Source organism: Etheostoma cragini, chromosome 6 (genome assembly GCF_013103735.1).
Source record: "Etheostoma cragini isolate CJK2018 chromosome 6, CSU_Ecrag_1.0, whole genome shotgun sequence".
In the NCBI taxonomy this organism is placed as follows: Eukaryota; Metazoa; Chordata; class Actinopteri; order Perciformes; family Percidae; genus Etheostoma; species Etheostoma cragini.
Genome location: NC_048412.1, coordinates 12,444,751 through 12,458,824, shown reverse-complemented (window position 1 = coordinate 12,458,824; position 14,074 = coordinate 12,444,751). Strand labels below are relative to the sequence as shown.

Below are 14,074 nucleotides of genomic sequence, written 5' to 3'. Positions count from 1 at the left end.
ACGACTCATTTCTGATCTCCACAAACCAATGGGTGACGTCACTCATGCTCTGTCCATTTATATTAACGGTCTATGGGCAGTCCTTAACCTCTGATGTGTGGTAAACAAACAGACAGCTGGATATGCCAGGAGGGAGGAATTGTGCTGTGGGGAATCAGGCCACATGTGGCATATAGGCTACTGTGCATTCCCTGGTTCCCCGGAAATCACAGTAGTTCAGCAGTGACTTGTGATTAAATTGTTGTGCCTTTATGTACATCTGGCTGTGAGTTTGTGTCAGCTAAGGAATCAGAATGCATTCTTTGTGCTATCTTGGCATGTGTTGTAAATGTTATAGCGTTGTGCTTAATGTTTATTCAAAGTCATTCTAGAGCTTTCAAGCTTCCTGATTACAACTTTTTTTGAATTTGACTTTGGCATTAGAGTTGCAGCCCTAACAATAACAATGTGCGACATAATGACATTTTTTGCCTTTTTTTTATAGCTCAGCAAGGATACTTTTGTAAATGTACACTATACTGAATATTATAGTAAAAATACACTGGTCTCATCTTAAAACTGACATAGCCTTTAACATTTTCAAGATTCAATTGGTTTATTGTCATATGCACGTAAAATACAATAAAGCTAAAACAAACAATCCATCAAACAATGAAATTGTTGTAATAAATGGCTTGAAAAAGATTAAATGTATAAAGTGCATAAACATTTAAAAACAAATCTCAAATACTGATTATATTGTACCTATATAACACACATATTTCTTTAATTTAGTCCATAATTCATTTAGTTTTTCCCCCCAGTAGGACCGCTTATCTTTATTAGGATGCATTATTAAGCTTAAAGGAGAATTCCGGCACAAAATGAACCTAGGGGTTAATACCACATTTCTACCGACTCAACTGTATGCTGGGATTTGTTTTCATACTTGTCGAACGTGACCAGTTTTAGCGCAAACCGCTAATAAGCTTATACTACTAGAAGTCAGGACACTGGTAAAGTCAGAAGAAATTACTATTTTACACCACTTACAGGGCTCAAAATAGCACCACATTTCCACGGTAGCATGATGAGGGTCCCTACATGTAAACCGAAGCGTTGAGAACTTTGTAATTGTACAGACAGTTAATTATAAAGAAACAGTTACAATCACTCAAACCACAAACGCTATGCAACCAGAAACCAGTAACATAGCTCAAGCACAGCGTTGGTCGTTCAATTGATCATGACTGTTTTCCCAAGATGGCGCCTGCCTGTATATGTGAACAGGTCAGTCTTTATAAACTATATTTTCAATATACTGCATGTACACTTGCAAAGTTCTCAATGCTTCGAGTTACATGTAGGGACCCTCATCATTCTACTGTGAAAGAGTGGTGCTAGTTTGAGCCTTGTTTGTGGTGTAGAAATAGCGGTTTCTTTTTACTTTACCAATGCCCCGACTACTATCGTTATAAGCTAATTAGTGGTTTGCAATAAAACTGGTCACATTCGATTAAGATGAAAACATATCTCAGAGAACAGTCAACTAGGTACACTTGTGTTAGTAACCACTAGGTTAATTTTGTGCCGGATTTCTCCTTTAAGTGTTGATCATACTTCAGGACAGCTGCAGACTTGCATGCAGACACAATGGAAAGCATGGTGGTAAAGAAGAGCTTCTTCAATTGTTGTATTTGGCTAAACAACATAAAAAAATGGTATAAAAAACAAAACATTTTTGTACTATAAAATGCCAAATTGAGAGACTTACACAGTTGTATCACTTAACTATGATGGTTCTGCAGGTGTAAAAAGCATTCATTGAGCTTTGGATGTAGTGCACATGGTCCCCTGTGATTAGTACATTTTAACCTGAACCCAAACGACAGAACCTGCAGTTAATGGTCAGATGTTACAAAAAATGTGTCATTGATGTGACAACACTAGTACTCGGATATAATAAAACATTGTACGTTTGTGGTAGACAACATAACCTGGAATCTGAACTGGACATGGTCTTTACTGATTGAAAGTGTGAAAAGAGAACAAGAGAGATGTGATACATTTGATCAAACAAAAGAGGCTGAGGCAGCGCTATTCATCCCCAACGAGAAAAATATTCGCCATCCCTCTGACAAGCCAATGTATTTTAAAAATCAACTCACTCTGTAAAGCCATTTTTCTTTCAACAATTCACCCCCGCCCGTTCTCCTTTCTAATTGTAATGAACTTTGCCCCTTTAACCTTTATTTTATTTTAATTGGTGTTAACTCAGATGAGAAATGTTTGTGGAGGGGGGGGAATCCTTTTTTTAAACATTCCATAAATTAATTTTTTTACCAAGTAAGGGTGCCCTGCATAGAAATCTAATCAGACAGTTGGCTTTGTTGTTGCTGCATCCTTGGCTTTTTAGGAATGTTATTTAGAATAAATAAGGCACTGGGGTTAAATAAGGAGGCCTTTAGATGGACTGATGAGCCACTGTGGAGCCACTTCAGACGGTATAGGGTGGAAGACATCAGCCAGGGAAATTAACAGGCTGAATAGATGCTTAGTCTTTTTTAGCTCTATAATGAAACTCCTCTAACGCACATGCTCTACGTGCACTCACATATCTGCTTTCACATGCATGCTCACATAGCATAAATAACTCAGTTATGTGATAGCTCTCATGTAAAAAATACATAAATGCAATACACATGTACATGGACTGTTCTTATGCAGTACAAGAACCATTCACACACATTCATACACTGTGGCCGAGGCTGCTGTACAAGGTGCCAACTGCTCATCAGATAAACACACACACACATTTACACGAAGCATCGGGGATCAATGTCTTGCCCACGGACACTTCGACATGGAACTGCAGGGCCAGGGATCGAACCATGTATACATGCATGCAGTATGGTACAACATACTCAACGCAGACACGCTTGTAAGGAATACAGTGAAATGTGCAAGACATCAATTATATTGATTTCAACATTAAAATGAAAATAGTTCTATATATCTAGAACTTTCTTTAATTTCTTTCTTTTTCAAACAGTTACTGAACACAGGTCATTATTAAAACTGATAGCAAAGGAGAATAAAAAAACAGTGATTGCAAACTGTTAGATGAAAATAGAACAGAAACATTAGATGTATAATATCTTAATTCACTGCTTGTAGATGAAAATATCAAATCTTTTAGTAATGATGCTTTGTCCTCAGTGCACTGACTACACATATCAGGCAAGTGAATTAACCATGAAAACACAGCTCTGTTAAGTGTTTAGGTGTCACGGTTTGGTGCTGCTCAAGCCTTAGTGTCACAGACCAGTGCTGATGTTCCCTTCTGTGCGCGCCCATATATATATGGTGTTGATCTGCAAACATTGTTGATGCATTCCAGGTCACTGAGCATGTGCCATTCCATTTTTCTAAACTCTTGCTTGTAATAATTTATGACCTTGAAACCAATCATGATTGTTTATGCTTGGACTCATTTGTGTGAATTCATCCAACCAAGAATGCCCTTTCACCTCGTCATCCTAGAAAGCCTCTTGTCTCAGCTTGTGGTTTAAAATAATTGCACAGATGTACACACAAATCTGTACATATACAGTGTACATACACACCCATCTTGTAACAACACAGGCAGAAAGATACACACACACACACACACACACACACACACACACACACACACACACACACACACGTAGGTGGCCGTGGCTCCGAATGATAAATGCCGGTGTGTGACCTGACCTGTTTAGTGTAGAACTAAAACTACCACGCCAACACACAACTGCAAACTGTCTGTTCCAAACACTAGCTCTATGTGTGTGTTATTACCCGTTTACATTGGAGAAAACTCGATCCGATCTATCCCAGTCAACTTACAAGACTGATTCCCATTGAACACGGAGCATGTTTGTTTCATTTTCACAAACCTTAACCTGTACATAGCTTCATACTTACATTTGTTCTAATCAGCTCATGATTATATCGTGGAAAACTACTCCTGGTTCCTTTTGAAAGACATTAACCCTCTCATAACTGTGTGTGTTTCCCCAATCCTAAAATCTTAACCTAGAAGGTGGGTCTCCACAACAGCCTCAGGCTTTGGGGTTACTTCCTTATCATTGTCCCATAACGGCGTCTCCTATAGAAAATAGGACTGCATTTAAAAATGAACCCAAGGGACTCTTCCCAGGATTCAGCTTTGGGGTGTCCCTCTTCATGGTCCACTCAAGTGCTCATCTTTAATACAATTCCTTGCACATATGTGTGTCTGAATGTTTGTTTGGGCCTTTGCGATTGCTCCTGCTTTTTTAATCGGCATGTTCTTTATCATGAACCATTGAAGCGGCAAATTCAACTCATTTGCAGTAATGCAATATTTATTACACATTAAACTTGTTTTTGCAAGACAGATGTCCTCCATTTCACTGCACTGGGCAGGTGTGTGTGAGGCAGTTAAAAGGCCATCATCTGAAAGCCTCGCATTTTCTCTGACTTGCCTTTACTAGGCCCATGTCGGCAATTGGCCTGCATCCTATCTCTGATATACCCGAAGGCCATGTGAGCCAGCCATAAACTACCCATGTTATAGGTGTATTGATTGGTCAGCAGATATACAGCCTATAGCCTATATCCTGTAAAACACAGCTGAAACGAGAACGTGTTGATTAGCAACTATGGTAGTAATTGTAAAAAACGTAATTTCATTGTAATACAATATAGATTACTAGTTATTGCTGTTCGAGAGTAACTAATTACAGTGTAACATATTCTCAGAATTGTAATGCTTTAAACTTCTTTTGCGTAACTTTTGAGTTAACTTCACCAAAATCCCCCCAGAAGTATGACATGGAAGGCACCTTGTGAATTTCACCACAGACTCAAAGTCTCATCATTCTCCATTTTAAACAATCATCATTTTTTTTTTTCATTTTCAATTTGAATCTGCAAAGTAGTGACTCAATACGAGTAGTATCAAGTAGGAGAAAATACTCAATTAAAAGTACCTTGTTGTATTGAATTTTATTGAAGTACGGCATAGTTGCTTTCCACCGCTGGTAATTGTAAAAAAAAAAAAAAAAAAACACCATTCACCATTTATTGTATGGTTTAAATGCGCTGTAACGCGATTGAAGATTGTAACGCATTATATTTCCCCATTACAGCAAAAAGCAATGCATTCTGGTACTTGTGTCCTACCAACACTGGTTACCAAGTGGTTTTGGACATGTTTGTGGTCAAAAATCTATCTCTGTCTTTCTGCTACTAAGTCTTCAAAATGTAGATTGAAAACAACATGTGCAACTTGTGTTAGATGCTTAGGCTGTTTGCATCTGTATTGTTTTAAACATCAATTACCACAACTGACTTTAATGGAGCTTTCGTTTAATTATCTTTTCATTGATTGAATTAGACATCCCATCTCTTACCTTCTGTTTCTTGCCTTGCTTTAGTTTTTACTGCTTTCAGCGGTTTTTCTCTTTTTAATTTCAGTTTTCCCCCATTTTGTGTGCGTGTGCGTGTGCGTGTGTGTGTGTGTGTGTGTGTGTGTGTGTGTGTGTGTGTGTGTTCCCAGGGGACTCTGCAGCTTTGCCTCTCCAACCCCTCCCTTATTCCTCAATCACAATCCTCCTTCACAGCCTCCGAGCTCCCGTCCTCCCCCTTCATTTCCTTTAAGTCCTGTTGTCATTTGTCTCCCTCTCCTCATTTGGTGATGAAGATGTGCTCTTTGACAGTTTGTTTTTTTCCCTTCTTATCACCAGTTCTCACTCCCTTTTTCCCTGTTTCTCTCCTGACATATTCCACTCCCCATCTGTATTTTGTTAAAAAATGGTGCACGCTATAGATATTTTCTTTTGGACGTTCTTATATAAACCTTTTTTTACAAAGGTACAAATGAGCTTTTAAGCTATCCCTGGCACATTTACAATAATGTGATCAAAATATTAATTTTAGAGAAAAAATAGAGAAAAATTAAAAACAAAAAACAATATATTCCGAGCACATAAGAGGTTTCTGCATTTTAACCATGTGGATGTTTTTGTCAATAGGTTTTACACTGAGAGCATTTGTTACTATAATCACATTATATTCCAATTACACCGCCTGAGCTAGTAATCAGGAAAATGGCTGAATCAGAAAAGCTAGAAGTGGCATTCAGATTTTTATCATCCCACAAAACAATAACATTTAAGAAGTAGGGATATTAAAATAGCATACTACTTGCATTACATTAACATACAACACACTCTCTAACTGTATGTTGCTGGACATCTGAATTGAACTGTAACTCATTGTACACTCATGGTGCATTAGAGGGTTACTGTTGTGGATGCTACCACACACTGGGGTTAATGAGACCTCTTTTCTGACTCTCCCTCTGTTTTATCTGTCACGTTTTCTTGTCCTTTATCTCATCTGTCCATCAGGTTTTGTTCTGTTGTACTCACACCTTCATTTCCTTCCCTCTCCTTTTTACGTGTTTATAAAAATGTAGTTTTGACAGGTTCCTGTCAATCACTCTCATGCATTTGTCCCTCTGCTCCCCTTCTCTCAGCTACATCTCCTAGAGACCCTTGGTATAGTACATTAACAGCTTTCATTTAGTTTAGTTTGTCTGCAGTCATCCCCATTGGCCCAGAGTTAGCTGCTGTTTTATTTATACTGACGGTATCTCTAAAGTTGTTTCACTAAACTTTGCCTGTACATGTATTCACATAGGAGAAGCTGCTTTCTCCATCAGAATAACGCAGTGTCTTCTCTCCACATCCACTCTGTATGCGCTGTCAGTCAGATGGAGCTATAACTCTTGTTCAAAAAAAAGGAAAAGAAAAGAAATATGAAAAATTAATAAAACATTACACAAATAAACATTGTTTTGAGTGAACATGTCATCTGTTCAGAGTGGTTTAATAGTAAGTAAAAGTACAGTATTGTAATGGATTTTAATAGCCATTGTGGAATCGAAATTGGGACAGTGACCATATATAAGTAGGAGAAGTTTGTGAAAGTGGAAAATATGTGAAGTGGAAGATTAAAAACATTTGGTCTCTCTCGGTCTCTTTCTCTCTCTCGGTCTCTCTCTCTCTCTCTCACTCACACATACTCATAGGCACACCAGCTCATATCTTAATTACCGAAGCTTGATGGGTACTTAACCTTGCCCCTTGCTGCTTATGCTAATGCAGAGAGGTCATGAGTGTGCTGATTGGTTAGCTTGCTGTCAACTCAGCCAGAAAACTGTTGGAGTGCAGATGAGAGGATGAGTGAGGAAAGGAGACAGAGGAGCAAGGACAGGGGAAATATGAGAAAGGAAAATGACAAAAAATGTAGGGAAAATTGGGATGTAATGTTCTGTAGAACAAAACAAAAAATTATAATTTATTTAACACTTTTTCTTAACATAGGTTAGAATCACTGACAAATGTCAGTGTGTTAAGCAGCACACAGAGCTAAACACTGTGTTGATATCAGTCACACACCCAGTATGACCTCATCCTTTAAGCAACATGTTTGTTAAGGAGCATATGGCTAGCTCTGTGTGTAATCTGCCCATGTAGTTATCTGTGTAGGATTGAGGGTGTTTAGCAGCAGGGAGAGTCATTGAGAGGACACGTACACAGTTCACAGTTGCTAGACTTTATTGGATGTTTCTGACTAAGTTAGATCAGGTTCCAGGTCTATGTGCCTTAAATCTCTGACCTGGTTTCTAGAAAATTTAATAGAAAGCAATTTGTTTTCGAGATTAGGCGTTAGTGGTCATCATTGAAAGATGACTACAAAAGTGGAACAAAGTAACGGCCCTGTGTTGAGAACATTGCAGTTAACGTGACTGGAAAGACAATTCATCAGGATTAGTGCATAACAAAAGCAAATTTGTTAATAACCCACCACCTATACTATATTAAAAGAATAAATGACCAAAGTTTAAGAGGAGGATAAAGCTGGTGATATTTTATGACGTTGACGTAGACAACTTTTCTTTTGGGATGGGAAACATTTGTGGCAGTGAGAACGTCAGCATTCTGACTCATTTATGGAATGATGTCACTGCATTTGTAGTTGTGAATGGCGCTATACAAGACTGACATAATCCTTGAATGGAAGGGGCTCTCTTTCACTTCACGTTTTGTTGTGAGAAAGTTGAAGAGGCCCTTAAATAGGTCATGCAATGTGGTACATCTCAATGCCTAGAGTTATTTTAATGTCATATTTACAGCAAGGGGCTTCTCTAAGTCAACCTGATCAATGCAGTTGGACATTTAGTCTGGTCTAATTTGACTGATTTACTGTGTCCACTCAGCTGTTAAAAACCAGTATGTACAGCACTTCCTCCCTACCGTACATACTTACCACAAAGGTCATACATGTATGCATGTACTGTATGCATTTGTCATTGCCTTCGTGACCAATTGTATGTATATGTGTGTGGTCTAGAGGCTATGGAGAGCAGTAACAGAGTTGACGGGCCGTAAAGATTAAGGGCGAGATGCCAAGGACGCCAAGGAAACATGTGTACACACACACACACACACACACACACACACCTCGTCCTCTATCTATCCATCTGGGGGGGGGGGCATCTGTTCCTGTCCGGGTCACTGGCAGCAAGCACTTGATTGGACGCAAAAGTATCACCACGGCAACTGCATCCCATAATCCCCATTCCATCTTATCCCATCCACGAACTGTGTGCGACGTGATTGGCCTGTTTCTCCTGGGGCGCTGAGGCGACGTCTCAGGCGCTGTCTGCGTACTCGCTGTGTCAGCTATGGCTCTGAGACTGTAGGTGGGGAGCGAGTAGCGCATTAAAGGAACGTTTGGCACATTTTGGCAAGAGGCGGTGTGAATTATGCAGATGCACCCCTACTGTGAGTGTGTACCGTAAGTGTCTGTGTGTGCTGTGCCACCAGTGTGAGTCCTTCATGAGGAACAGTATGGGGAGGATAAGCTACTCTAAGCAGACAATATCCCTTTTTTGTCTTCCTCTGTCTCACTTCACCCAGTCTTGAAAGTTTACACCCATCCACCTTTGATTATTTACTGGTATCATACTCTACTTTCATATCCCTCGAGGTCTCTGTCTGTTATACACACCAGAAAGACAGTGGCACGTATATTATTTGCTGCCTTCTATAATAAAGGTAAAAGGTAAGTGGATAAAACCAGTGAATTTACATAGACAATAAAATTGTGCATTTCTGATGAACAGTTGCACTCCTGTTTCTCTGAATGTGCTGTTTTGTCCGTGGTGAGGCATCATATTCAAAAGGCTTTCTTTTTTCTTCATGATTCATCTTTTTTGGCATCTTACGTGATTTGTTGTTTACTTTTCAACAATGCCAATAAAACAGTTATATTGAGAAATACATATTAAGTCACCAAAATAACCCTAAATAATACAAACACCTCTGAATAATCAAAATAATTGTAAAAAAAACAAAACACTTAATTTCTGCCTTCATCTTTCTTCGCTTCATTCCTCCACTCATCTCTCACCTACTTTAACTTTCATCTATTCCTCCTTTCCACATTCACATGACAATGTTAGTTGGCTTTGAATTGAGTTGTCTACCTTCGGATTCTCTCTCTCTCTCTGTCCTCTCACACACCCATCACTATCTCTTTGTTTTGCTGAAGAATACAAACAGTGTGAATTAAAACACAACTGACAGTTTGCATCCAGTTTCGTCGCTCCTCCTCTGTCCTCCTCCCACTATTCCTCCCTCACTTACATGCCCCCCCTCTTCCATCCTTCCCTTTCTTTCTTGCTCCAGCTGTCAGGAGGCTTCATTATTAAAGATTCATGGCGGAGTCTGGGCAGCTCTTCCAAAAGCTTTTGTCAGACAGACCGAGTGTCTCAAATCTCACTGCCACTAACTGGAGGTGACATAAAGACTCACATCCAGAGATCCACAGGCGCACAGTCACACACACACACACAGACACACACACACACATACACACACACACACACAAACACACACACACAGTCGCTCTCATTGTGGTTTGCTTCACTTTTTGAGTTATATGTCGAGCCCTTTTAATTAAAATCATCTAGAAAATGGGATTCTTAGTGCTACTTTTCATTTCAAATAAGTCATTGTAAAATACCATATCAGTGCTTACTCTTTGCCAGTGAACACTTCACGCCGCACCTAACTGTTCATGGATGTTGTAAATAATTGACACTCAGCATGGTGTTATAAATCTCTGGTTTTGGCTTAGTTATGTATTTTTTTATCAGAAGTAATAGTGACCGTTTAGTCAAAAACATTTTTTTAATCAATTTCATCTGCTGTCTTCAATGCTGTTTTACTAATTGTTTTATCAGACAAAGACTGTACTGTTTTATCACAATACTGGTTTTGACACGTTTTCTTTCACTCTCACCCTTCTACATGCACACATGGGTGCATGCAGTATATTGCACCATGATTGAACAGTATACTAATTACTACAGTATAGTTTAATTTGATTACAGTGTAGCAGATCGTTTTGCAAAACAAGTTGTAGTAATTAAATTAATATACATATCATTTTATCTGGCTCCAAGGGGATTACAGGGCCGGGAGAGCGTGCTGTGCTAACGTGGGCCTCTATGCTCAACCATATAGTGGCTGAGACCACCTTTCTATTGACTGCTGTTATCATGCTTATACACCAACCAGTTCCTCCGTCACAGGCTGAACTCTCTTTGTTTATTATTATATTTAGAATTTGGCTGGAAACAATGCAAAAAAAGTAATTAAAAGGCCAGTGTTGGACCCCTTTAGTATGGCAGTTTATTTGGTTCATTGTAGTTGGAATTGCAGAGATTTGGTTTCTACCTTACATCCTATCTCCCACAATTTGTTAAAGACGACTTCTTACTTTTATGCCCTTAAAAAAAATAGGTTTTCAATCATTGTAGCCCATCTTGTTAAAGTTATTCTTGGCTTTCAGTTTTCAAGCTAACAACACACCAAAACAATACAAAGTTGAGTTTTGGGAATGTAGGATTTTGGGCTGATGGGTGTTGATGACGACATAGTTTGTTGACCAAAGCTACCGCCTATTATTTGCTATTATTTGACATTGAAAAACAACCATTTGTTTAAATTCAACAGTGGATCAGCACATACGTTATCTCAGTTGCACACAGTAACAGAATTAATGGTTTTCATCTTAACCCAAAATGTTGTGAAATTCCTTACATACCCCTGCACCATGGGAATTACCTTGAGAACATTCTTCTCATGGACATTTCAGCAGGGAATAGCTTACATTCCACTATGAAAAACAAGTAAAGTTCTCTCTGTAGTAGGGACATTCACAGACAGATAACATGGTGTCCCTTTGTCACACACACCATTACTGCTACCTAATGTGCAACAAACTGGCATTGTGCCTTGTGACACTAAACAGTACACTCCAGAGGGATGTTTCAGCCTGATATCAAGCCCAGTCAGTGTAAATACAACCAAATTGGCTTGGTTTTTGCAAACTGGTGGTGCAACAATGGCAAATTAGCTAATAATGTGATCTCCTCTTCTCTCTTTTTTGTTTGCACAGAAAAGCCCTTGAACAGCAGAAGAAGGTGGTAGTAGCTGGTTGTGTCCCCCAGGCTCAGCCACGGATGGACTACCTCAAAGGACTCAGCATCATTGGGGTATGTGTACGTTTGTGTGTGTGCTTTCACTTAATTATACCAAAGGAGTAATCTGAGTAATATAGGGATGTGTTCATACAGCATGTACTGTATGGCTGCAGGTATCCCTTTGTCTTTATTTATGTTTAATGGACAAAATTTGAGAAGCACGCACGCATGCATGCACGCACGCACACACTCAGGCAGTTTGACCTGTCATCCACCTGGCTGCCAACCTGCTGTGTTGGTTGTAGTCTGGCCCTCCCGCAGCTTGGTTGATTAATAGACCTCCCCTGAGAGACACCACCAAGACTGCTAAGATGAACATAGTGAAAAGTAGAAAAGAAGAAAGGATTTGTCATGGAAGGAGGTAGAAAAGAATGAGAGAGAGAGAGAGAGAGGGGTGGAGGAGAAAGAAAGAAAGGAAATGAGAGGAACAGTGCCTGCCTGGACACCCGTTTAAAGATCAGCATATGACCCGCAGGTCGTGTTAAGGCACCGACACACCAACCCGATAATCGGCCGTCGGACTGTCTGGCGAGGCCGGGGACTCAAGTCGTTTTGGTGTGTTCTCTGCCCTCGTCAGCCGGAGGAGCCGTCAGCTTTAATTTGGGCAGATTTGACTTGTTGAATTGGCAGGCTGGCAGTCAGACTCAATGACCAATCTGATTGGTGGAGTGCTAGCCCTTGTCTAGCAAATGAGTGCACTAGAAAGTCTTCAAGGATTACTTGTATTTATTATACAATATGCAGCCACTATGTATATTTGATAAATGCTGAAGAGATCATATTTTTTGGCCCTCCACATAAACTGGCTTTTCTATTTCTCTGTCTTTAAAGTTGGCAATGGACAGTCTGCCCCTCTAGTTAAATTGCAGTTACCATCAGGGGAGTCATAGACGTCTGGAGATTTAACAGGAGGGGAGAAAACTAGCCTGGTCCTACCAGACTTTCGTACATTTCATTTCTACAGAGTCTGGCCACTCGCCATTGACAAGTGTTAACTTCCTTGAAGAAGGATACACTGTTGAAATTTTTAAACACATTGAATCTGCCCAGAGCCACTCTGGTAGCCTGGCTCCGCCCCCTCCTACGTACTGTCTGGTAGGACCAGGCTAACAAGAGGGGAGATGACAACAACTATCAGCTTAGAAATGTAAAAAGGGACTTTTGCCCTGCAGTGTCTATACTGTCTACTGTAACAAAACAAGTGATTTTAGCTTCTGGTTACGTTGGATTGCTGTCTCTAGGCTATTCAATTTCCATGTTTAACCCTGCGTTGAAGGTATGAATAGACTAAAAACTAAAGTTTAAACTAAACTAACTAAAAAGATGTGTCAATGGTATCACTATTTAAATGCTAAATAAGTCTAATACTTACATATTTAAGCTAAAGTGTTGGTGTAGGTGAATGTAAAGCTTTTGTGAGTTGGATCTTGCAAGTGATTGTGTAAACAAATTTTTTTAAACACCGGTTGTTAGAATATGCATTGTAGCAATGTATAATGCAAACTCGTCTATACATAAAAAATTTTAGGAGACATAACTACATCCTATGCAGTTGGTAATATAATATATGCATCTATTCACTTGTTTGCTCCATGCTCACAGAGAACCAAGCTTTGCTTTCTAAATCAGCACAGAAAACCCTGATCTTTATTTTACATACTGCTGAATTGATTTGGTTGGTTAATACACAAACTGCCTCATTGCAAATGGCGATAAATGAAACGGTCCAATATCCAATGCTGATCAGTGACACCGTCTCAAAAATAATGGTTGGTAGGTTTCTCAAATGTTATGTTAAATATCCTTTACTGTAAATAATAAGTTCCATTTGAGAAAACATGTTGCCATGTAACATAATTACATTCAAATCGAGTGGCATGTATGGATAATATAATTACATTCAGATAAACAGGCTCGTATATGTTATAGCCTTCAGGGCGAGGCATAAACATCTGTGAAGTTTACCACTGTCAGTCCTTTCATTTTCATTAGTAGATTGGATTATGCATCGATACCGCGCGCGCGCGCGCGCGCGCGCGCGCACACACACACACACACACACACACACACACACACACACACACACACACACACACACACACACACACACACACACACACACACACACACACACACACACACACTGAAGGACACATGCATGAACAGGCACACATGATAGCAAACACAGACGGCGGTATAAATGTATGCGCACACCCCCCTTGTGTATCTTTGGTAGTTACAGTCAAGCACACAATGATGGTGACAGTTGGTGGGTTATGCAAATTAGATGCAAATAACCAGAGCTGAATTTGTATATAGTAATTGCACTAACGGCTAGATAAGGGGTGTAGTTAAAAAATAAAAGTGCTTCCTGTTGAATTTATTTTGTTTATTTGACCTGTGTGTCAGCTTGTATGTGTATTTCTGTTTTTTCCTGTATTGAGT

At 39.5% G+C, this 14,074-nt stretch overlaps 1 protein-coding gene across 2 annotated transcripts in view; it reads left to right on the top strand.

Moving 5' to 3' along the window:
- Window positions 1-14,074, top strand: part of cdkal1 (CDK5 regulatory subunit associated protein 1-like 1) — a 224,615-nt gene that overhangs the window by 59,096 nt on the left and 151,445 nt on the right. For both annotated transcript variants that reach the window (XM_034873932.1, XM_034873931.1), the window contains one exon: window positions 11,545-11,641. In XM_034873932.1, coding sequence (XP_034729823.1) covers window positions 11,545-11,641 — 97 coding nt within the window. The remainder of the gene's footprint in view (window positions 1-11,544; window positions 11,642-14,074) is intronic.